Source organism: Eublepharis macularius, chromosome 2, assembly GCF_028583425.1.
Source record: "Eublepharis macularius isolate TG4126 chromosome 2, MPM_Emac_v1.0, whole genome shotgun sequence".
NCBI lineage: Eukaryota > Metazoa > Chordata > Lepidosauria > Squamata > Eublepharidae > Eublepharis > Eublepharis macularius.
This window is the reverse complement of record NC_072791.1, coordinates 35,436,596-35,461,948: the sequence shown is the minus strand read 5'-3', so window position 1 is coordinate 35,461,948 and position 25,353 is coordinate 35,436,596. Positions and strand designations below refer to the sequence as shown.

The window sequence follows — 25,353 nt, the reverse complement described above, 5'->3', positions numbered from 1 at the left end:
AAAAATCTCAGTAATAGCATATTGTTAAAGCATATTGTTAAATTCAAGTGACAGAAAGATGTGTCTCATTTTATTTAAGTCCCTGTTTAGTGACACTACACTGTGACAAATATAGATCGAATGGTTTCCATGGCAGTTCAAAAAAGCACGCCAGAATGGAAGATTTAAATATCACTCACCGTGAAGCTTCTTTTCTCAGTGGTCCGGAAGGGGGTCAGTCCATACTATTGGGAAGCGACTCCTCCTCTTCAGTGCAGGGTCAGCAGATCTGATTGATCCCAGAAGGGGAAGGGCTTCCTCGGCTCTTCAGTTCTTTCCCAAGCCTTGAGTCCCCGTTAGCTTTCATAGCCTCTGGGTAATTCCCCTCCACCTTACTACATTAATTCTACATACTAACTGGAATGATTTTAAATAAATGCACTTATGTGTCTTTAAATGCTTGGTGTGATACAGATGAAGTGTGGGGAAGAAAGTGGGATGAGTGAGTTATATGATTGGTTGATGACAGAGTGCGGGCGGAGAGAGTTTTAGACTCAGAGTGGAGAGAAAATATTTAGTCAGGGCAAGACAGGCAAGCGTATCAGTTTCATATTATTTCTAAAACTTGATGGTTTCAAAACAGTAGTTGTCAATTCTTAAGGTTACTTTACTTAAACCCAGTCACAGATCTTCTCTCAGGCTTCACACACAGATCGCCTGCTTTTGATATTAATTTCTCTCTCAATTACAAGACCTTTTCTCAGGCGCCCACAAAGTTTGCCTGCTTTTCCTGACTGAATGTTCTTTCACAAACATACAGTTCAGGCTACCACACAGGTTATATTTCTCTCAGTCAACATACACAAGCTCAAGCTGCACACAGTTTGCCTGCTTTCTCCTGACTAAATATTTCAGAACTATGGATGTTGTGGGTTTTCCGGGCTGTATTGCCGTGGTCTTGGCATTGTAGTTCCTGACGTTTCGCCAGCAGCTGTGGCTGGCATCTTCAGAGGTGAAGCACCAGAAGACAGAGATCTCTCAGTGTCACAGTGTGGAAAAGATGTTGGCAGGTCATTTATATCTACTCAGGAGGGGTGGGGTTGAGCTGAGTCATCCTGTGAGAGTTTCCCAGGGTGTGGAATGCTAATGGCGGGAGGCTTCACTGTATCCTGAGGAGGTTCTTTTGCATATGGATTGGTGCTTGATGTGCTACACCTCTGAAGATGCCAGCCACAGCTGCTGGCGAAACGTCAGGAACTACAATGCTAAGACCACGGCAATATAGCCCGGAAAACCCACAACAACCATCGTTCTCCAGCCGTGAAAGCCTTCGACAATATTTCAGAACTGCTTAAAAATACTCAGGCTGCACAGAGCTTGCCTCTCTTGCCCCAACTAAACATTTTCTCTCCACTCTCAGTCTAAAACTGCATTCACTCCGCCCACACTCTCAAACGGAAAGCCACAAACTGAGAGCCAGTTTGGTGTAGTGGTTAAGAGCACGGGACTCTAATCTGGAGAGCCAGGTTTGATTCCCCACTCCTCCACTTGAAGCCAGCTGGGTGACCCTGGGCTAGTCACAGCTCTCTGGAGCTCTCTCAGCCCCACCCACCTCACAGGGTGTTTTGTTGTGGGGATAATAATGACATTCTTTGTAAACCGCTCTTTGTGGGCATTAAGTTGTCCTGAAGGACAGTATATAAATCGAATGTTGTTGTTGTCAGTCATCAACCATTCATATCACTCACTCATCCCTCGCTTTCACCCCCACACTTCATCTGTATCACACACACGCATTTACTTAAAATCATTACACTAACATTAACACAACTTGTAATAAACAGTAAAGTCATGTCCTGTCAACAACTATATACACATTCAGATTCCAACCCTTGAACTTGTAACTCCTTCATTTGTAGTAGGCGTACTGTAGCACACCCTCTTTCTCTGTTCAGTGGGTTGGACTGACCCATGCCCGGACCACCGGAAAAGGAAGCTTCACATAAGTGATACTTAAATCTTCCATTCTCTGGTGGTCCATTGGCAGTGGGTCAGTCCATACTATTGGGACATATAAAAGCAGTGTGTCCCAGGGAGGTTTACTCAACTATTCAGATTTAGAGCATGTGCTGGAGTACTCTTCTCCTAAAAGCAGCCTTGGCTGAGGTTATCTTATCTATCTTATAGTGCCTTGTAAAAGAGTGAACTGATCTCCAAGTGGCTGCCTTACATATCGTCTCTAAAGATGGACAGGATCTATATGCAGCTGATGTGGCTGTGCCCCCGAGAGAATGAGCCGTGATCCCCTTTGGCAGTTCCAGCTCTCTAGCCTTATAGGCACGGACAATACACTCTAACCCACCTGGTCAGGGTGGAGGAAGATACTCTATTCCCCATGGAAGACCTTCTAAAAGAGACAAACATGGATTCACATTTTCTGATAGACTTAGTTCTATCTATGTAGAAACTGAGGGCATGTCAAACATCTAGACAGTGTCATTCCCTTTCCTTTTGATGCTTAGGGTTTGTACAAAATGATGGCAAATTAATATCCTCACCCCTATGAAAGGTAGAGTTAATTTTTGGAATGAAGGTTGGGTCAGGTCTCAAAATGACTCTATCATTGTGAAAAATGCACAATTCCTTATCTACTGATAATGCATTTCGCTCAGATACCCTTCTGGCTTAAGTAACTCCCACTAAGAAAAGTGTGGGGGGCATGTCGCCATCGGTTCAAAGGGTTCTTTAGTTAGTGCCTTCAACATTATGTTCAGATTCCAAGTGGGAAACCTATGAACTTGAGTTAATTAAGGTTGCACCTTGTAAAAACCTTTTTATATGTGGGTGTTGTGCTAGAGACTTCCCCTCCCTGCACCCTCCTGTGGCTGAAATAGCTGCCTTTTCAAGGTGCTGGTGTTCAAGCCTTTGCTCAGACCTTCCTTTAGAAAAAGCAGATCTTCGTTAATGGCAATTGGTAAAGGATCCTTCTGCCTGTTTGAGCACCACTTCTGGTACACTTGCCAAGTGACGTTAAAACTGCTACTAGTAGATCTCTTCCTTGAGGCAAGCATTGTTGAGATTGCCTCCTCTAAGTAGCCTAACTGACTAAGCTGGTAACATTCAATCTCCAAGCAGTGAGCTGGAGCATCTCCAGCTGTGGATATAGGAGGGGTCCTTGACTCAGAAGACCCTTCCTGATAGGCAGGTGCCACAGTTCCACTACTGATAGGCTCATCAGATCCTGGAACCATATTCTCCTAGGCCAATGTGGCGCTATTAGTATCAACTCCGCCCTTTGTTCTATGGCTTTCTGTATCACTCTGTGGAACAGTTGAATTGGCGGAAAGGCATGCACAAGCCTTGGCCAATCGCAGTTCAGGGTGTCTGTGCACAGAGCTTGCGGTTCCCTCCTTCTAGACATGAACCTCGGTACCTGGCAGTTTTGACTGCTGGCAAACAAATCTGTGTCCAGAGTGCCAAACTTGTTGCATACTTGGTGGATGACTTCCCTGTGCAGCATCCATTCTCCTTGATCTATCTTTCCTCTGCTTAGCTGATCTGCTAGGACGCTGTCTAGTCCCACCACATGAACTGCCTTCAGAGACAGGATGTTTTTCTCTGCCCATTCTAGAATGAGACTGGTCTCCTTGTTTAGAGTCCTGAACTTGGTCCCTCATTGTCTGTTCAAGTAATATTTTGCCGTCATGTTGTCTGTTCTTACTAGGACATGGGCTCCTGCCAAATGACTGAACTGCAGCAACCCATTCCTCACTGCTCTCAGTTCTAGTAGGTTCATGCTCTGGGATTTCTCATTCTGTGACTAGAGACCCTGGGCGGTTCTGTTCTGGGAGTGAGCTCCCCAGCCCCAACGATTGGCATCTGTTGTTATCATCACTCTCTTCGGTTTCCTGAGGGGAACACCTAACCGAAACCTGTTCAGATCCATCCACCACTCCAACTATCGAAGAATGTTTCTTGGCACCTTTACTATGACTTGCCTTCTTCGAGCTATTGCTCTCTGATAGGGAAGCAGGAACCATTGAAATGGGCGCGTGTGGAATCTTGCCCATTGCAGCACATCCTGGCACGATACTATCATGCCTACAAGTTGCGCTAGAGCCATGACCTCTTGGTATGGATTCTTCCGAATCTGTACGATCAGGGATTGTAGTTTCCTTTGTCAGTCTGGGGATAGCAACATTCTGTCCTCTACCGTGTCCAGTAGAACTCCCAGATGAGAAAATTTCTGCAGTGGAGAGAACTCTTCTTTGTGACCACAAAACCATGTTTCTCCAGACATTCCAATGTTATTTGTACTGCTTCCAGTCCCATCTGCAAGGAAGACACCTTTATCAGGATGTCATCTAAATAAGGAAAAAGTTACATCCCTTGCAGTCTGAGTAAGGCCGTCAGTGTTACCAGAACCTTGGTGAACACCCTGGGTGATGACTTGAACCTAAAAGGGAGCGCTCGATATTGAAAGTGGTTTCCATTGTCAGCAAAACGGAGAAATCTGTGGTGTGTCTACTTTGTGGGTATGTGGAAGTAAGCCTCTGAAAGGTCGATGGAAGCCAAGAAGTCTCCCTTCTGGATGGCCATCGCAATCGACTGAAGGGTCTCCATGCGAAACTTGTAAGTCCTGATGAATTGGTTCAGCCACTGAAGGTCCAGTATGGCTCTGATGTCCCCATTTTTCTTAGGTACTATGAAGAAGGCGGAATAAACTCCCTGGTTTCTTTGACCTAGCGGAACTGGTTCTATCGTCCTTATTTCTAATAAGTGTGGGGGTCGCCTGAAATAACAGACGATGCTTTTGAGTGGAGAAGTCTTTCTGGGTAACTGGAAGACGTAGTCCGATGGTCTTGTTATGAATTCCAAAGAGTATCCATTTGTTACAGTTTCTAGTACCCATTTGTCTGAGACTGTCTGATGCCACACTTCCGCAAATTCCTAAAGCCTGCCCCCTATCTTGGTGACCAGGCTTGGGGCATCATAGTCATGCAGAGGGCTCCTTTTTCTGCTGTTTGTTGTATTGTCCAAATTTGGAGACGGCTGTAGATCTATTGTCCGATTTGGACCTGGGGTGCAAATGCCCTTTGGAGGATCTGACAGTCCCATACCTTGGGGCCTTCCTGGAGTCACAAAAGGACAGAAACCTTCGCTTCTGTTGTGCATCTCTTTTTGACAGAAGCACCTTTTTCTTCTCCTTGTCTTCCACAAGGTCTCTCTCCAACGCCTCACCGAAAAGGTTAGCCTCTTTAAAGGAGATTGCCGCCACCTTCACATGGGCCAAGGGGTCTACGTCCCATTTCTGAAGCCATATGTTCCTTCTAGCCACGACACTGAACCCCATGGCTCTAGAGGAGAACTGAAAGGCATCCATGGACACATCTGCAGTGAAAGCTGTTGCCAAGAGCAATTTTCTTGACTTCGTCCTTGATTTCCTTCGGCGCGTTACTCTCCACTGCAGCCAGATCAGATGCCCATAAGAAGGCTGCTCTGGCAAAGAGGGAGCCAGTCACTGAGGCCTTAATTGACGTTGCTGAGGCCTCAAAATTTCTACGCTACACCTGTTCGCTCCTTCTGTCACATGGGTCATTTGGAAGGCTGTCCACCCCCATAGGAAGCGCAAAAGTGGTGGCCAGACTAGAGACCAGGTCATCCACTATGGGCAACTTGATCTCCACAACCGCGTCTGGAGTAAAGGAGCATAACTTGGACACAATTGGCTGCGTGGTTTTTAACTTTGCCAGTGTTTCCCATTCCGCCTTCATGATTTCATGGAACACGGCAGGTAGCGGCACACTCGGTTGCACACTGCCTCTCTTAGGCAAGGCCCGTTTGGACCCCTGTGGAAAGGCACACCCTGTGTCCTTTTTCTCAGGGCACGATGGCATAATCTCTAGGACCCTCAACACTCTGGGCAAAAACCTCCAGAGGAAAAAGCCTCACTTGTGTGGTAGTGGTGCTATCCTCTTCATCTTATAGCTCTCCCTCCTCATTGATGGAGGATAAATCAGACATCTCATCCCTTGAGAGCTCATATTCCAAAGGGCTTTGTTCCCCATAAGTGGAACTCTCCTCTTCCCTTCTCCTCTTGGACTTAGGTGAGGAAGGTAATGGTCCTCTGCATTTGCCTATCTTTGCAGTATGTGCCCTATTGGGTTGCCAACCTGCCCTGTCTGAAGGGGAGGGACCCCCTTTTACAAAGCCATGCTCCTTCAAGGCCTCCTTAAATTCTCTCTGCATTTCAGAACCAAGCCAGGATAATAGTTGGACTTTAACTTCCTGACTTGTGGGGTCTGATTCAGTATTATTCTCCCTTTCATCCCCTGGGGAATGATGAAAAGAGAGTGAATTTGGAGAGCTAGGGAGTTCCAGGTCACAAATAGCACCCCCTGCCCCTGCCGTGGGTGTTAGTCCTGCCTTAGCAGCCATACCACTCTTTTCCCACCAAAAGAAGATAGGATTAATCAATGTACGGCCGTTTGCAAAAAAAGGGGCAGGAAGGAGGCAAAAGGGGTCACCGCTTAGGCAGGGAAGACTAAGACCAGTGGAGAATACAATTCTGGCCTTGGGAGGCCTCTCACCACTCCACTTGCAGGCAAACCTTCCCCCGATGTGCAGAGAAACGTCCAGTCAGCCGCGTAGGAGCTGAAGCAGAGGCTGTTCGGCCTGTCGTTACTCCTGCCAGCTCCCTCTGACTCTACCGCGTTCCCCCTGAAGAGGAGCCAATCAGACAGGGAGGAGGGGTTCCTAGCCCAGAGGTTGGAATGCGATGCTGGAGTCTCTGCGAGAGCCGTGGAAACTAGGCTTGCCTAGTGCTGTCAGCCTCGCCGCTCGCTGCCGCCCGCTTCCAACGCAGCAGCCATGGAAGCTAGGCTTGCCTAGTGTTGTCGATCTCCCTGTTCGTGGCCACTTGATTCTGGCGCGGGGAAAACTGCCGGGGGGGGGGGGCTGAGAGCCCTTCCTTCCCGTGAGCTCCTTTCTCTCCTACTTCTGCCTCAGATTTGGGGGGGGGGGAGGATCCTGTGCTTGATGGAGCACTGCAGTCGACGTCCTACACCTAAGCAGGGCCAGGAAAAACTGAAGAGCCAAGGCAGGATCAATCAGATCGACTGACCCTGCACTGAAGAGGAGGAATCGCTTCCCAATAGTTCGGACTGACCCACTCCCAATGGACCACTGGAGAATGAATCACTATTAAGTCTATAAATACTAACATTTTTAGCACGCCTTAAGACCTGAAACTCCTGCTGAATAGCTGCTTTTCAGTAATACTGGCATATAACTTCATACTTCTCAAGCTGTCACATCCAAGGGAATAATTTAATATTGTACCAAATAAACAAATCTTATCAATTAGCCTACCTTGATATATTTACGGTTAAAAGTCCGTTCATTCCAAATCTATAAGACAATCAGAAGTTATTAATTTAGAAACATCATGAAGTTTAAGAGCAAGCAGTAAAAATTAAATCATCCTACCCTATCACAACAACCACATCCTAAGGCAATCTCTGATGTCCAAAGCCCAGCTATATGAACTACAGAACTTTTGAGCCAGAAGTTCAGCAAGAGAAGGCACTACTCTGCTGATTAAACTAAAGAATAACACCCAGCTCCTAGTATGCCTATCAGACCGGGCCAATGCAGAAGCTACTTAGTGCAATAATAACAACAGTTCAATTGTATACCGCATTTCTGGACAGATTAGTTCCCACTCAGAGCAGTGAACAAAGTCAGCATTATTAACTCCACAATACAGCTGGAGAGCTGGGGCTGGAGCCTACCTGGTAAGTTCATGGAAGTTGTGCGATTCAAACAAATGAAGAGCTGAATTGCAGCTCAATTACTTAATCCATACACTACTCCAGAACACAAAGATTGAGTTTGCAATGTTTCACTGTAAGAAACAAAGCAGGGAAACCCCGGATAGTCAAAAGCTACAAGAAACAATACCGGGAATATACAGTCAAAATTTTTGGATTTTTATAACAATATATTGGTGCAAAATGTGCAAAAGTGCAAAGTGTCAACAATAAATACAATCTATAATAAATACAATCTATAATAAATACAAGGTAACAATTATACAAGGTAACAGTTGTTTGTCCGTGTTTTTGTAATGTTCATAAAGAAACGTCTGGGTGAGAGCTGCAGTAGAGCCTTCTTAGGAATGTAGGCAGACAGTCCCACAGAGGAGGGTGACCACAATCCAAATCAAATGAAAATATTGATGTGGGACTGTCTGCCTACATTCCTAAGAAGGCTCTACTGCAGCTCTCACCCAGACGTTTCTTTATGAACATTACAAAAACACGGACAAACAACTGTTACCTTGTATAATTGTTACCTTGTATTTATTATAGATTGTATTTATTATAGATTGTATTTATTGTTGACACTTTGCACTTTTGCACATTTTGCACCAATATATTGTTATAAAAATCCAAAAATTTTGACTGTATATTCCCGGTATTGTTTCTTGTATGTTTCACTGTAAGCCTGAACATACACACATACTTTTTGAGAGCACACCAGGCTGAGTTCCAGTCCTGGCATCGACACATTCCCTTGTCTGCGAGAGAGCTGTTTCAAGTACATACAAGTTTGAACAAGTTCTCCCTAGATGACGTCTAGATCCCTTATCAAGACATGGCGAGAGGCATTTTTGTCTTACTTGGTGGTTCAGTTCAGATGATCTTCTGAAACCATGGACTGAAGGATCAGAAACTAGCTGCACATTCCCCCTTTTTCTTCCCATGTTCATTTTTCAACTCCTTTCTAGCAAAGTTTGCCATATTATAAAATCTGGCAAGATATGGTCAAAAACTTGCCATCCAAAGCAGAATCAGAAACCCATTCAAATCATGGTTTCTGGTTTGGACAGCCAAACATCCTCTATCAGTTTGGAATTTACACAGGGCTCCCAACAACATGGAGAAAAGGTGTCCTGTCTCTTTAATAGAAGTTTACTGTGTGGAAATGGACAGGTGAAGATTTTCATGACATGGAGGTAAATAACATCACAGGCAAACAATATCCTATTGAACCTCTTTTCAGTATCAGTTACATGTATCCTATTGAGCCTCTTTTCAGTGTCGGTTACATGTAAAATATAGGAAACACACTGTTAAGTCAGATAAGTTTAACAAGATGTCAAATTTGAAACATTCCAACATATGACAACAAAGACTGTAATAACTTTTAAAACAAACTGCTTTACTAACCCCAATATAGTCAATGTCCAAATTATGAAATCTTTTAGCACCTATAATCCATGAGACTATATAATAAGCAGTGACATCTGGATGGTCATAAGGCCAGTTCTCACCCCTCCCAATCCATCCTGGAAAAGCCCATGGCAACCCTGTAAAAAGAGAGAGAGAGAAGGGGGGGCACTTGTGGTAAGCACAATATGTTGAATAAATAAATGCTTCCTGGGGAAGCAAACATCTTCCATTAATTGAAACCTCTGGAGAGTATGCAAATAACATATAAGGGAGCTCTGACTCTTGGATGCTCATACCTGAAAATCTAGTTGGCCTTTAAGGTGCTACTAGACCAAAATACTGCTTTTCTCAGTACACGTTTCAAACAGTTTATAATCAGCAGTAAGGGACAGACTGTGGTTCAGTGGCAAAACGCATACTTTGCATACAGAATCTTCAAGCTTTAATTACCAGCATCTCTATTTAAATCATTCCAATCTGTTTCTGAAGGTCCTGGGGAGCCATTGCCAGTTAGACTAGAAAATATCAGCCTCAGTAAAAGGCAGCTTCATATGTTCAACACCCAATTCATAAAATTTTCAAATATGCCAGCACAATTCTACCATACATACACATAACAACGTATATGTGTAAAGTGTTGTCAAGTTGCAGCCAACTTATGGGGACCACCATAAGGTTCTCAAGGCAAGATTCAAACAGAGATGGTTTGCTACTGACTGCCTCTGCATAGTGACCATGGACTTCCCTTGCCATCCAAGTACTAACCAGGGTCAATCCTGCTTCGCTTCCAAGATCTGACAAGATCAGGCTAGAGTAGACTAAGGATATCCAGGTCAGGGCATCTGTTAACAATACACTCTGTTTTTAAAAGTTATTTGCTTATGCAGCAAGTTTTACGATTGAGCTGCAATACATAGCAAGAGCAATTAAATTAATAGATGTGTAATTAAAAATGTGGTTAGACATAATGGGGGGAAAAGATTTAAGGAAAAAACTAAATGACATTTATCTTGTAGTTTCAGACGTAAACTTTTATGCTGACTGTTTGACAATCATGATTTCAGAATCCACCCAACTAGACTTATCTGTACCACCGAGCAGACATTTTCCAGGGTTAATTATGGGATAAGTCAAAAGTACAGAGTAGAGAAGTAAATTTTCCAGAAGTTTTGAAGACTTTTATCCCACGGCGTACGGGTGGGGGCAGAAAATTGGGGAAAATTTGAAAAATGTAATAACTATTCACCTATGAAAACCAAATTTATTTTACTGCTTTAAGAGCATAAAATGCATCACTTATGACCTAACTAGCACAGTACAATTTCTGGCACAGGAAGGAAGGTCTCTTTGGCTGACTTTAGCTGGAAGCTGAAGGAGCTGAAAGATGGCCCCTTGCAGCCATTGACCATGTGGAGGCTGGAAGCCTGAATCATGAAAGGTATGAGGGTATCTCAATAAGCGGGAACTTTCTAAGACATTCAGCCTACCTAAACAGAAGATCCAAGTTAGGCAGGGACAGCAGGAGGGACAGAGGAATTGCATTTTTACCCATTTCTTTTTTAGTTCCCTTGCTTGCTCTGATGCGGTGCTTAAAACTGTGAGCATGAACATTTTTTTTCTTTAATAAATGCCTTTTAATTCTTAAATATTGGTAGTGGTTCTCTGTACCACATAAACTCCCACTACTCAACCATGCTATCTAAAACAGGTGCCACAGGAAGGGAATGGCCTGCTAGCAATTAGCTGATCCCCCAGTAAACAGTCCTTACAGTAATAAGATGCTGGGTAGCAGGAGACTGGGCACAAGGCAGGGGGCTGGGCCCTCCCCACAGGCAATTCTCAAAAAAACCAAGTGGTGGCAGTAGGTGCAAAAGAGAAGGTGTAAAAGCCCTTCTCAGGGTTTGGGGGGGGGGCATCACATGGGTGGTATGTGCCAGGTGGAGACTTGGACTACCACTGGTGAACCTGATGCCCCAGAGGACAAGAAGGGGCAGTGTTCACAGGTCAGTGGGGCTGTTCCACCACATACTCATTACTAAATAAAAACAACAGTTACAAACCTCCCCATCCTATACTACATTAGTACAGGCACATTTGTTTTTGCCATATGAGAGATAGGGGAGGAAAGTTGAAATTACAAAGCAAGTAATTTGGGGATTCCGTAAGTCTGCAGAAAAATATGACTTTGTACATTAGTCCACCCCCCCTCCCAAAAAAAGAAAAACTCTGAAAAACAGCCTGATCCCACCTTTCCTATATAGCCCAAAGCATACAAAAAAATAACTGTCATGTGTCAGCCAGGACTGAGTGATAGTGAGGTCTTCTCAGGGGAAGAGGAGCTCCGTGCAGCCAGTCCTGAACTGACAGAAGCCAAGGACTCCTCGGAAAGAAGGGAGCTTACAGAAGCTAACCAGCAGGGAATACCTGCTGATCAGCCAGCACCACCAACAGCTGAGGCAGGACCAACGACCTCTAGCTCTGCTCCAGCTGGTGAAACCCAGTTAGCTGATCCCAGCCCTCCAGGTTCCCCTCCACCCTTTGAGTGCAGTAGACGGAAGGTGAGGGCTGAACTGCAGGCAAGGACACGAAGTGCACGCTTCCTGGCCAGACGCCAGCTGCTTGTTGAGAGTGATAAGGAGTGAGCACAGGAGAGCTCCCAAGCAGCTGGCTGCAAGCCCAGCCTGCCTATAAAACCCTGCCACAGAGAGCCAGGAGGCACGGAAGCAACATGTCAGCATTTTGCTCTGGCTGCGACCACTACACTGAGCCGAGCCGAGCCGAGCCGAGCCTTGCGTCGCGCCTCACCCCTCACCCCCCACCCCCGCCTTGTCTTGTCTTGCCGTGCCGTGCCGTGTTGTGTGACCTCTGGATTGTGCCTTGACTCAAGCTTTCGGATTCTGGACATTGGATCTGGAACTGCCACCTGGCCTTGGACTCGTGCTCTGACTTCAGACCAGACTCTGACTATCATGCCTGCGTTGGCCCAGCCCATGACAATAACCATAGACCGCATATCACATTTAAAAAACCCAGAGGACTGTATATTCAAACACAAAGCTTTCCAAAGAATGCAAGCCACATTTGTCGCCTGTTAGTGACTAATGTCAGGGATGAGATATTTCTAAATGGTGCCCCCACTCCACCCTGCAATTGCTCATGGGTTCTCAACTTGTTATCCCTATATCAGAGTATCTAGCATTGGATTGAATATTTCTACCAAAAAAGAAATAGGAATAAAGCTGGGAAGAAAGAATAAGAACATCTTAACTTTGAATTTAATGTGAAATAACATTGCTGTTAAGTTAGGTGAAGCTGAAAAATTCCCAGCACCTAATTCCTCACACTCATAGAAAAATGCTAGTACCTAAGGACCAGAGATTATTTTCTCTGTAAAGCTAGTGGCTTAGATTCTCTTTGTGATAGGAAGGGTTAATCCTAAGCATACACACATATAGCCACAGAAAGGAATTAACACATTAATACATGTACATCAAGTAGGCCATTTACATTATGTTATGGAGTACTATTGCATATTAACCTGTGTATTGGAATAGCCTGTAGTTAAATATGACTCACAAAAGTATTTTCAAGTTACAGTAACAGAATGATGAGACATTAAATGTTTGAGTCCTTCCTTACCAATTAATTTAATGTTAGGGTTCCTCTTTTTAGCTTCTTTCATCAGCCACCATTCATAACCACGGAAATAATTTTCATCATTTTCATAGTGCATGTGGGACGGTTCTGTTCCATCTGTGGGAGTCAAAACAAACTTAGTGCAATAAATGCAAATCATGCTACACACTGTCCTTTGCTAGACTACCCAGTATTTCCCAGAGCAGACACATTATGTACAATAGAACTAACAGAGATCTGCAAGAAACTCCCAGGAAAACTCCCTCACTGGCTCCTGCCTTCTCAGACCTGTCACTCTGTCAATCACACAGATCGATCTTTTTCCATTCCATCCTCCACTCATATTTCCTTCCACGCCCTTCTCCTCCTTCCTTATACCCAACTCTGTTGCCAACCTCCCCCCTGCCCTCCCACTGCCTCCTCTTTCCTGGACCACCCTTCCCACTATGTCCTCCTCTTCACTACCATGAAGGAGAGAAAGTGACAGAAGGCAACCACTGCAGGAGACAAGGCCTGAGCACAGATCCTGCTTGGGCTGGGAGGATGTGATGGCAGGATGCAGCCTCTGTTTCCCCTCATCCTGTCCACTGCATTGCACCCCTCCTGGGTGGGCTATGGAGGGACGCTCAGGCCATGAGCCTCTATTGGGGTCGTGCTGTCGCTGGGTCTTTCCTCCCTGTCCTCTGGTGCTTTGGGGTTGGGGGAGACTAATAGCTGAAATCAATGGGCTTAGACTGGAGTAACTCTGCTTAGGATGGCAGTGTAAAAGGTAGACGCCACATCAGCAGACAGCTGATGTCATCGGGTGCTGCTACCTGATTCATTTTGCTGAGGTTGCTATGAACCCTGGCATGCTCATTATATAGTTTGCACCTTGTGGAGGGGAGCATGTGTCCTCGAGCACCAGAGGGAGTGTCCATAGTGATTCAACCAGCTGCACTACTATAACAGCAGGCCACCACTATCACTGCAGCTTTCAGGATTGGGCTGCCACATGCTAAAATGCTCAACACCTACAACTACCCACCTCCTGTAACACTTCAAGCAGGTCATTTCATGTTTAACAGTTTGCTCAGCTAGGATATGTATTCCTTATTTACAAAATGAAATAGATTCTACTCTTGATTTCTGTCAGATTGCATCAGACAGTTAAAATCAGTTAACTTGCAAAAAAACAATGGGACTTACAGCCAAACTAGTCTGTGGAACAAGAGACCACTTCATTTTTCAGTAGAGTCTCCTAAATTTCCTCACATAGGTTAACAAGGATTTCACTAGACACCAATTGCCAAGCATGCTCAAAAATGTAAAAACTAGTTGTCTAAATGAACCCTTCCTCGGTATTCTTCAAACATCTAAAACTAGTAAATTAACGTGAAGTAACACTAGCAGGTAATTTTTGTTCTCACAAGCTAGAAGACAGATTCGCCTGGGGTTCTTTTTTTTTCAGCTATGAATTAGCCTACTAGTTAGTATAGTTCACAATAAAAAAACATCTCAGAGAAGCTAGGGGAAAAGTTGGTATTGTCATCATGCAAAACTAACCTAAACAGCTTGGTAATCCTAGAACTAAGAAATTCAAATTTATAATATTGTTAAAAGTACTTCAGCTTTAATGACTCAGTAGTTCATTCTTACCTGTTGACTGTGCATCACCACCAATTTCCACTTTGAGAATATGCAAAGAAGCACCAAAATTTGGCTTTAAAAAAAGACAGAAAAAATGGCTAGAATGCGTATTTGTTACACATTCAACATAATGCATCTTTTTATTTTTATCAGAAACTTCAAAATATAATATATAACATTTCACACTCCCAACTACAGAAAGAAACAGGCATTATAACAACTAATAAAATGTATAACAAAATATTTTCTCTCATTTTATTGTTCCAAAACATTATAAACAATACCCAGCACTCAATAAATTTATTTGAACATTGATTTTTTTCTTTTTTGGGCCCTTTGATAACATTAATTTAGTTAATAATGCAGTACATACATGAAGAGGGAAACCATTTACTTTCCAAAGAAGGTTCTAACTTTTTCAATTTTTCTGCTATTGCCAATTTAGCCAAAGTAAGCAAGCTCAAGACCATCTGAAAAGACAGTATGTATTTGCTTTTTTAAATAACTTTTGGATCAAGGGGTTTCCTGCACCCCAACATTTCATTAACTAACTTAATTACCAATTTCCAAAAAGGATAAATTTTTGAAATTGCCCCCCAAAAGCTAAAAAATTGTCTATGAATGAGCCACACTACCAACTCTGGCCCCATATATTTCTATATATAGTGGTTAATCTATGTGGAGTTGGATGTTTATCAGCTGCCTTTCCTCCAAAGGTGCTCAAGGTGGATAACAAAGTAGAATATAAATATAAATATATTAAAACACAGTTAAATAGAGTTAAAAACAAGGTTAAAATCCAGCTCACATTAAAAAGATATCACTTTTAAAAAAAAAATCATACACATTTAGGTACCACACAATTCTAAATCTACCTTCTTTCCTCTAAATCAATACTGACTATAAGTCCCTATTCCATTTTCCAATGTATCTTAAAGAAGCACTTTTTAGATTTAGTAACAAAGAATAAATTTTAGCAATCAAGTCACCAGGCAACATGGTAAGTGCTTAATTATAAGCTCAGAGGCTATTTTTGTTCTTAAATCACTATAATTCCTCAGTGATGCTTGCCAAGTGTCTAATCTGAAAAACACTGGAATAATGATTCTCTATCCCCTAATTTTAAAACTACTTCTTCATAACTCATTTAATATGTTCAAGTTATTTATGCTTTGTTACTGCCATGTTTTGTGCCTGAATTGGTTCTATGCTTGTTTTCAAATTTCTGCAATCCATAACCCATTGAATTGTTTGTTGGATGTACCAGCTGTTGATTGTACTGACTTACACTATGTAATCTGCCTTGAGTATTATTGAGTTAAGCGGACTATAAATAACACAAAAAATAAATTTTAAAAACTGGCTTGCTCAGTTCTATTTGCAGTTGGAGATTAGATTTCCCTTTCAGTTTTTGCAAGCACTCTATGTTATATACCTCCAAGGGCATTCATTTTCTCCCTGCTTTCATCTGCACATGAGGCAGGCCTGAGAAGAAGTGACTAATCCATGGTTACTCAGGGTGCTTCATGGCAGAGCAGGTATTTCACTCCCTAGCCTATACTGGTTCCCAACTAGCAAATCGGTATCTTACTCTCAGAAGTCAATAATGCAGTAAATCAATATATCTCCTCTTTGCTAGAGGTAATAAAGCGAAGGCAGCCAATAAAGTACAAAACTATGAGATGGAGGCACTTGAGCATGTGTGTAATATGGTGGAGAGAGCAACATCAAATCATAGCTGACTTATGGCGACCCCAGGTGGGTTTTTTATGGCAAGAGACGAACAGAGCTGGTTTACCATTGCCTGCCTCTGCAATCCTGGTCCTTGTCAGAGATCTCCCATCCAATTACTAACCAAGGCTGACCCTGCTTAGCTTCAGAGATATGACGAGATCAGGCTTACCTGGGCTATTCAGGTCAGGGCATGTATAATATAGGTGCACTATATCTATATATAGATATGTATATACATGTAAGTTTGTGTATATGTGGTTTTATATAGCATAACCTGCTTAAGTAAAAAAAAACCGATTAACAGCACTGTACCAGTTGCTGCCCAAGTCACCCTTATTTTTTTCAGTGAATTAAAAAATATATAGGAAACAGGTAAGACTTATGGAATTTGATCAAAGGCAATTCTTGCTACCACAGTTTTTATTAATACACAGATATTTTAAGTAAGTTTTGACCTTGCTAGCTTTCCTAATGCTTAAGGACGGGGACAAACCCAAATGAAATAATTATATAAATACTACATCTTTTTTGGCTTTTTTTCTGAACAGGACCCACTATCAACAAAATAATAAATCAGCCTTGAACAGTAAGCAATTGAATACGTTACATTTCTATTTCACCTGCTCCTCCCGAACCTGTTTACCAACCCGTGCTGTGCTGTATCTTCATGCAGGTTTTGCTCAGCCTTGGCTTTCTTTCAGCAGTGCTGTTCTCATGGTGGTAACTTCTATTCATCCTATTACCGTGTTTTCCACCACTTTGCAGTAGTCTTTCCCAAACCTGATTAGGTACAATCTTTTTGCAAAAATGTACTAGTTCCAAGCTTTCATTTTGCACATTTCTTCTTATTACTCTGCAACCCAAAGTGCTATTTTATTTAAAATAAAAACTGGGAACTAGTAGATTGTTGCAATAGATAGCAGTGGCAGTATAATGCTATAATCATTACAGATTTTTTTTAAAGCTTGAAAAAGCCCTCTGATGGCAGCGGGGGCGGGGGGGAGAAGAGTGGCAGCCACAGAGGGCTGATGCAAAGGAAGAGGGAAAACTTGCATATGGATGCTTCATCGCCACTGTAAATGCCTCTATATTGTCAGCAGGAACAAGTTACACAACATAGTCTCCATAGGGAAGCAGCCCTGGAGAGGTACCAAAAGGCTCCCAAAAAAAGGGAATACTTTGTGTCTGAGCATTCCATACCCCACTGCTCAAAGAAACCAACTCAAGTGCCCTTGGTTCCATGAAACAGTCAACTGACTGGCTTTGTAGTCACCTGAGAGCCCTCAAGACAAAGCAGCCAATATGCCAAAAGACCAGTTCTGCACCACATAGGGAACTAGTGGCCCAGCAACACACCCATTAAGGAGGAGATAATAAGTCAGTTGGAAGCCTATCATGCCCTCTTCACTTATCCATTTTTTCCCTTATAAATTCTGTAAAGTCAATCTCCTGGCTCTATTGCGTTTACTTCTCCCAGTCTTCATATACAGCTGCAATTATATCACATGACCAGTATAGAAGAACCAGTTCAATTATATTGCTGGTGTAAAAAAAAAACCCAGAATGACAGCAACAATAGTATTCCAGTAATCCTTCTGATATGGAAAAAGAACAATTAGCTGATGGTGTATAGTATACACTGTATACTAATTGTTTTTGGCCTGGGGCAAGGAAAGCCGCTGTAAAGATGCAGCCCTGCTCTTTCTTTAAGTAGAAAGAATACCACAGCATTATCTTGAGTGCCTTGAAAGATCACAGAGCAGCTTGCTTATTTGCCATGGTAAGAAAGGCTCATTTCCATCACTGATTCAGTAATTTCATCAGTATGACACAATTACCACCTTGGGAAAAGAGTTATATTCTACAACAAGTTAAATTTTAAAGCCTTTTGGGTTTAACTTCCTTATGGGAACTTCCTCCGCAAAGTCACTATTTTACAGCTCATTGAACACCTACACAGAGGTGAGCTGAGATAATTAGTAAAATACATCACCTTCCAGCTGCTTTTTATCATTATGCAAAACAACACATTTCATCACAAGTCATCATGGATGCAATTACCCCTGGTAATCATGATAAAATACTATTATTTAATTAAAAGCTTCATTTTTTCAGTTTTCTGATTATTTCCATTTCTATCCTACTCCTTCCTAAGGATTAAAGGATGGTAATGGCTAAAGGAAAGCAATTTTTAAAATGCCCTCATTAAACATCTCCTAATCTGGTTAACTCTATTTAAAGTCAGTTCACACAGGAAACATCTTACAACAGTTTTAGGAACTTCTTAGCTTTGGGCCTGGGAAGGAATATACTTCACCCTGCTGGGTGACCAATGGGCTAGTCACACACTCTTAGCCTAACCTACCTCACGGAGTCACCGTGAAGATAAAACAGGAGAATGATGTAAGCAGTTTTGGGTCCCCACTGGAGAGGAAGGCAAGGTATAAATAAAGCAATTAAGTAATTATACATTTTGCCTTAAAAAGCATTTCCTTCATTCTGAAAGAAAAAAACTTTCAAGATTATTTACTTAGATATTTATACCCTTCCTTTCCTCTCAGCTCAGAGTGGTTTTTCAGCACTCCCAAACTTTTCCCATTTTTTTGATCAGGAAAAAAAGTTTTCCCCACAATTTTCTAAAGTGTTTTCCCCCCGAGATCTTTGCATCTGTATGGACAGCACTGTACCGCTAAACGCTTATTAGAAACTAGTATTTCAGTGTCTTGCCTAGGTTCCCTGCAACCCAGCCCTTCCAGGTGTGGGCGAAACCAAATTAAGATTCTGGAAAGTTATGAAGGGCACCTCAAATGAAGGGTGTTACTTTTATTATGGGTGTGCGTACCCCTCTCCTTTGACATAAATCACAAGACTGATCAGCCAACAGGCTTGTTATAGGTTCAGTCATCTTTTCCGGATCAGTTCTTCAACATACAGCCACCCAGCATGACCCAACATTGCAGGACGAGGGCCAGATGAAAGACAGTAGTGCTAGATGGTACCGCTTTCCCCTAATGTTCAAATCCTTCCAGGTTCCCTAATCAGAAACTGGAATAAACCCTTCTCCAGACACTGAGCCTAGGCTGGGCGTGTTCTCAGAGACCTCTCTCAGCGCTTCTGCCGCTTAACTGGGGGAGAATTGAACAAATGAAAAGCAAGCATTCATTGATTTATAATGCAAGCTGTTTCTTTAAACGTCTTGCATTCTAGACTGCACTAGACCCTTCAGTCAACATTCTTCAGCAGCAGTGAAAACCTAATCACTGTTTCACAGAGCAAAACTTTGCAGCTCTGGTTAAGATACAATCCAACAAAGGCTTAGACTGTTAGGCTGGACTTCAGTCATAAACTTAAATATTAACTGCATGCAATGAGAAATAATTATTACCAGGTATTGACTGACAGCTCTAACTCATATCTTTTATGAACCTTGGGGAGAAAAACAGCAGCCAGCATACTAAGAATAATTAAATACTAGACATTTATAGGAAATTTCTTTAGGTTAGAATTTGCTTGAACAGCAAACCCATTATTACCTTAAAAAGATAATCTAAAATCTGAGAGCGATAAGGTTCCTCATAATTCACCAGGAGCCGAGAGGTAGCCTGAGGATAAACAGAAAGACAGAGGTTTTGAATTACTGTATTTCTAGAATATATAAACTGCTGTTTTTGAAGCTTACAGAAAGAGGCTAATAGGGTAAGGACAAGTAGGACATACAAGAAGACACTGGGAGACATGCAAGACTTAACTTCAAACCTCACCAGATTAGCTGGCTGGTGATGGCAAGGAAGGAGGCTTGGAACTGAAAGACCATCCTCCACCCTTTTAGGTCAAAGACCTAAACGTGCTAGGCTTTGAAAGCAGGGATGTGTGGCAAATTTTTGCATGACACTCTTTAAAGCAACAGCAAGATTTGAATCCAGTGGCACCTTAAAGACCAACAAGATTTTAAGGATATAAGCTTTTGAGAGTCAAAGTTCTTCAGTACATGAAGGGAGCTTTGACTCTTGAAAGCTTGAAAATCTTAATTGTAAGCAGTTGCCCAAGCCTCCACCATCAATAGCCATTTAACATGGCTACCTGCGATATAAAAATCACAAAGCCCCTGGATTAAAATGGCAGTTTGGATTGCAGCCAGGGGAATTCCAGCTAGCAGTTGCTGAGTCCTGCCCGGGAGACCCAGGCATGAATAGAATGCTGCATGTAAATGTGGAGAGACTAGCTGTGATTAGTTTACAGGCTCCCCAGCCCCAAAAAGGAATCAAGCACAACAGAAGTGTCACAGAGTCATCCCACTTAACACATTCCTTTCCCTCCTTCCATGATGAGATCTCCTGTCCATGATTGAGGAGAAAATCAACCAGCATTCATAAGTATTTATAATTCATTCCTGGCAAGGTACACTCCCCAACTAAATTCATCAACTTAGCTCTGGTGGACTCCATTAACAAACTGCCCCTTTTGTGCAGTTCCAGAAGAGACTTTGCATTTGCTTTCACATGCTCCAGTAATCAAGGTAATCAAACCTTTATTATTTGCAGGAACTAACCACTGGAGTCTTTGTTCCAACAGCTAGGTGGGCTCTCCCACCTCAGGACACATTTTTCCCTATAAGAGTAGTGCCCTGGCACCATTCGAATCGTGTACGCTTCCAGGACCTCTGCTTCCAGGACGCTGCTCCCTTAGAGTCTCTTCCCTAAGACTCTCTCTCTGTACACACTTATTGGATCCAAGGCACTGTTCCCTTGAGGTTGCCTTAAGCCTCTTGCCCTCCTGGCCGACAACGCTGGCGTTTGAAGCTGCTCTCTTCCTCCGTGGACTGGACTGCTCTTCAGGATAGGTAGATATACTTTGCCCTCCCTCACTCTATTCCAACTGGGGTGTGTGTGTGTGTGTGTGTGCGTGCGTGCGTGCGCATTTTCATCTTTTAATAAAATATTGCCCTTTGAACATAAAGCACCAGCCTCGTCTGCTATCTTGGAAGGGACTCCATAAAAATTGGTGGGAAAGATCCCGTAGTTACCACCTCTCACATAGCTGTCTTCCTTGCTGCTAATTCCCCCATTATTCTCTTATTTGCAAGGAGACCAATTCAGGTAACATACTGGTCTCGAATATGCCACTAGACTCAGATCCTACTGTTCTGCTGTAGACCAACACAGTTACTTGCCTGACATCAAAAGAACAGAAACTCTACTACAAAAAAAAAGGAGAACAACTTCTCCACAAGGCACTAGGAGCAATCCTAAAAGTGTGTGATTGGGGCTTCAATGGGAGGCAGTTATGAATCACTACACAACACTGTGCCTTAATCATATTATGCTGCTTAAGTTCTCTGTCAAGGAAAGGAAACACACTGGCCTAAAGATGCACAGTATCAGCACATGAAGCATCTAGAAAAAATATTCACATACACACACACACTGCTATGGAAGTTCCCTCGGTAAACCATCCACAGAAAAATCACTTAGAGCCATCAAAAAGCTGTTCATCAAAACGCTGGCTCTCGGTGCAGATCATTTTAATAGATCCTTCACCCCTGCAGTGCCTTGGTATTGCTGTAAATCTAAATCCTAATAAACAGTGATCTATCCAGCCTCAACCTAACTCTCAGTCTAAGAGGTTGTTGGTGAGAATAAAACAGGAGAGTTATGTGGTAAGCCTCTTTGCTTCCCCATTGAGAAAAAAGCAGGGAATAAATAAAACACACACATATACTGGGAACATATCTAGCTATAAGTGACTTTATGGATGACAATACATATATTATATGTGAGCAACACTGTTGGCATCTAATTATCTGAAATGTGATGATGGAGGAGTTTTACAGATACCATGGACATCCAAAAAGACAAATAAGTGGGTTCTAGATCAAATCAAGCCTGAATTCTCCCTAGAAGCTAATATGACAAAACGGAGGCTATCCTGCTTTGGTCACATCATGAGAAGAAAAGATTCAACAGAAAAGTCAATGTTAGGAAAGTTGGAAGAGAGTAGGAAAAGAAAAAGATCCAAAAAGAGATGGCTTGACTCAATAAAGTAAGCCATGTCCTCCAGTTAGCAAGATCTGTGCAATTTTGTTAATGATAGGATGTTTTGGAGATCTTTCATTCATTTCATTGCCATGTCAGAAGTGATCTGACTGCACATAACACACACACACACACACACACACACAGAGAGAGAGAGAGAGAGAGATGTATAAATACATATTTGTGTGGATATGTATTTACACGTGTGTACTTAGAAAACATGCCTATACATATATAGAGGTATACATGCATGCATCATCGAGACACAACCAGCTAACAAATTAAACGTATGTATGTGCTGTCAAGTCACAACTGAGGAAGGGGAATCCCAGTAAGAGATTTTCAAGGGAAGAGAGAAGCAAACGTGATTTGCCGTTGCCTTCCCTTTCCATGGAGCCCACCCCCATCCAAGTACCGACTCAATTTAGCTTCTGAGACTTGACAAGTCAGGCTAAACTATATCATTCCACACCCCACACCAGCTGCAGGATTTGAGTCCAGTGGCACCTTGGAGATCAACAAGATTTTTAGCATCTAAGTTTTCGAGAGTCAAAGCTTTCTTTGTCAGATACAAGTACGTACATGAAGAAGGAAGCTTTGCCTTCCGAAAATGTATTACCCTGACAAATCTTGTTGGTCTACAACGACGCCACCGAACTCAAATCCTGCTGTTCTACTGCAGACCAAGAGGCTGCCTACCTGAAACTAAAGGTTAAACACGCTATCCAGATACAAACTACATTACTATATACGTGTACGTATGTGCACCTATATACGGTAACCCGTAGAACGGAAAACCAACAGCTTAAGGCTCCAAACTGCCCCTCGCAGAGAGCCTAACCCAACTTGCCCGCCGCCGCCTCTTCCCGCTCGCTCGCTCACCCCTCCGCCGCTGACGGCTCCGATGCCGTCGAACTCCAGCCCGACCGCGTCGTCCAGCCAGTAACGGCCGCTCGGCGACCAGGCAGCGGCGCTCCACGCCGACAGCCAGAGCGCCAAGCCCCGCCACAGCACCAGCATCCCGAAAGCCGACGCGGTACAGGGGAAGGGAGCAGGGCCTGGCGCGCTTCCTCAGGAGGAGACTCCGCCGCCACCGGCGGCTGCAGCAACGTCTCCAGCGGTCATAGGGCTTGCACTTGGTTTAAGGCGCGGCGGCGGCGGCACCCGCAACTAGCCCCGCGTCGTCACGTGACCCGCGATCACCTGACGAGGAACTGGGTGAAGCGCGGGAGGAAACGGAGCCTCTTTGTGTTTGTTTTCAAGGGAGGCGGTGCGGCTGGTTCAGCCGGAGCAGCATGGAAGGCTTGGCGGCTGTTCCGCGAGAGACGTTGAAGACGGAGGCGGGAACCGGAGTTGTGCTTTGTTTCGATAAGCCGGTGCCTCAGACTGCTTGGCGTTATGAATGATCGATGATATGTTTTAATGGAAGTAGAAAAGAGCAAGAGCTCCTAGCCGGACGAGTAGCTGGGTGCGTCGGTTGTGGCAAAGTATTGTGGTCCCCTTAAAGATTAACGAGATTCTGTGGCCTAGGCTGCACGTTCATCCCCACGAGGCTGAAGTTGATTCCCAGTTCCTTATTCACAAACCAACCACAAACACTGAGGATAATTTAAAAGCTTTGTACCCCAAAATAAGGCTTAGACCACCACGTATTGTACACCCCCCCCCCATTTAGGGGCTCAGCTACGGTTGCCAGCTCCGAATTGGGAAATTCCTGGCGATCTGGGGGTGAAACCTGGAGAAAGGGGGGGGGGGGTTGGGGAGGGAAGGGCATGGCATGGCATAATTCCATACAATCCTCTCCCCAAAGTAGCCATTTTCTCCAGGTGAACTGTTCTCTGTGGCCTGGAGACCAGTTGTAATTCCGGGAGATCTCCAGCCACTACCTGGAGGCTGGCAACCCTAGGCTCAGTCCTCCAGGTGGACCCACACTGCTTTCTGCTCCAAAGCCCAGTTCTAGTGCTAACTGCTCCAAAGGGCGGGGGGGGGGGGGGAGTTGGACAACGTCACAAGGAAAAAAGGTCAGCTGAACACCAAGACAAATCACACAGCCCCACACTCCAGAGACTGTCCCCTACAAACTGACTGCACACCAAAAGGAGATGTTTACATTTCCAAGCAAAGGAATGTTTTGATTGCCTCTATGCTAATTGCATTCTGCCTTCTTGTGATTTATGACCCCTCCCTTTTCTCTCTCTTTCCCCCTCCTCTTCTGTATCTGCCCAGTTTTGATCAGGCATCTGATGAAGAGAACTTGATTCTCGAAAGCTTATGCTATAATAAAATTGGTTAGTCTTAAAGGTGCTACTGGACTCTTTTTGATTTTGCTACAAGAGGATAGGCACTGGTGCCCGATCCAACCCTGGTTTCAGTAATGTCCCTTGAATTTGGGTGTGTATACGTGGTGATGTAAGCCTTATTTTGGGGTTCAGAGCTTTTCTATTCTCATTTGTGGTTGGATTTGCGAATAAGAAACTGAGGACCAACTTCAGTCTTGTTTCATCAGCTGCAGTGAGTACATGGAATTTTAGACAGCCTTTCTGAGGAAACGTGGCTCAGTGGGGTTCATTCCCTGGAGGCGTGTGCTCGATTGCAGCCTGGTAGCCCAACCCTACTATGCACGTTTTGTTTTAGAACTCATACTGCATTTAATGGGCATTACTCCCACATAAGTGAGAATTTAAATTTAAATGTCTAGCCCACAAAAATGTTGCATGTTGCTGAGTGTATCAAAGATCCTTCAAATGACTCAGTACCATGCTATGAACTCTGCTGCTCAATTATAAATGTGTTTACCCAGAAATTAGTCCCACTGTGTTCTATGGAGCTTAGTCTCAAGGACTGCAACCTCATGTATACTAACTGACCCTATTTTTTTGGTACCCGTCAGTGCTAAACATGGTCCCTGTTTTATCTCAGGGCTGCCTTTTCAAAATGTTAATGGATTCTAGTGTTTAGTTCCATCAGTTCTTTGGTTTTTAGCAGTGAGGTTTCTTCATTGGTGGCAAGCATGTGAATCTGTGGTCAAACACAAGCAGACTGCTTTTTCAGACATAAACTGTAGCTGAATGTGGTTGAGATATTTTGTAATGACAACGCTACAATGA

At 43.4% G+C, this 25,353-nt stretch overlaps 1 protein-coding gene across 2 annotated transcripts in view; it reads right to left on the bottom strand.

Annotated features, from left to right (window-relative positions):
- Nucleotides 1-23,377, bottom strand: part of GALC (galactosylceramidase) — a 52,217-nt gene extending 28,840 nt beyond the window's left edge. For both annotated transcript variants that reach the window (XM_054971871.1, XM_054971870.1), the window contains exons 1-6: nt 23,129-23,377; nt 19,748-19,816; nt 14,490-14,553; nt 12,855-12,968; nt 9,213-9,352; nt 7,351-7,389 (exon numbers count right to left, since the gene is read on the bottom strand). In XM_054971871.1, coding sequence (XP_054827846.1) covers nt 7,351-7,389; nt 9,213-9,352; nt 12,855-12,968; nt 14,490-14,553; nt 19,748-19,816; nt 23,129-23,266 — 564 coding nt within the window. In that variant the 5' untranslated portion in view covers nt 23,267-23,377. The remainder of the gene's footprint in view (nt 1-7,350; nt 7,390-9,212; nt 9,353-12,854; nt 12,969-14,489; nt 14,554-19,747; nt 19,817-23,128) is intronic.
- Nucleotides 23,378-25,353: the final 1,976 nt, after the last annotated feature.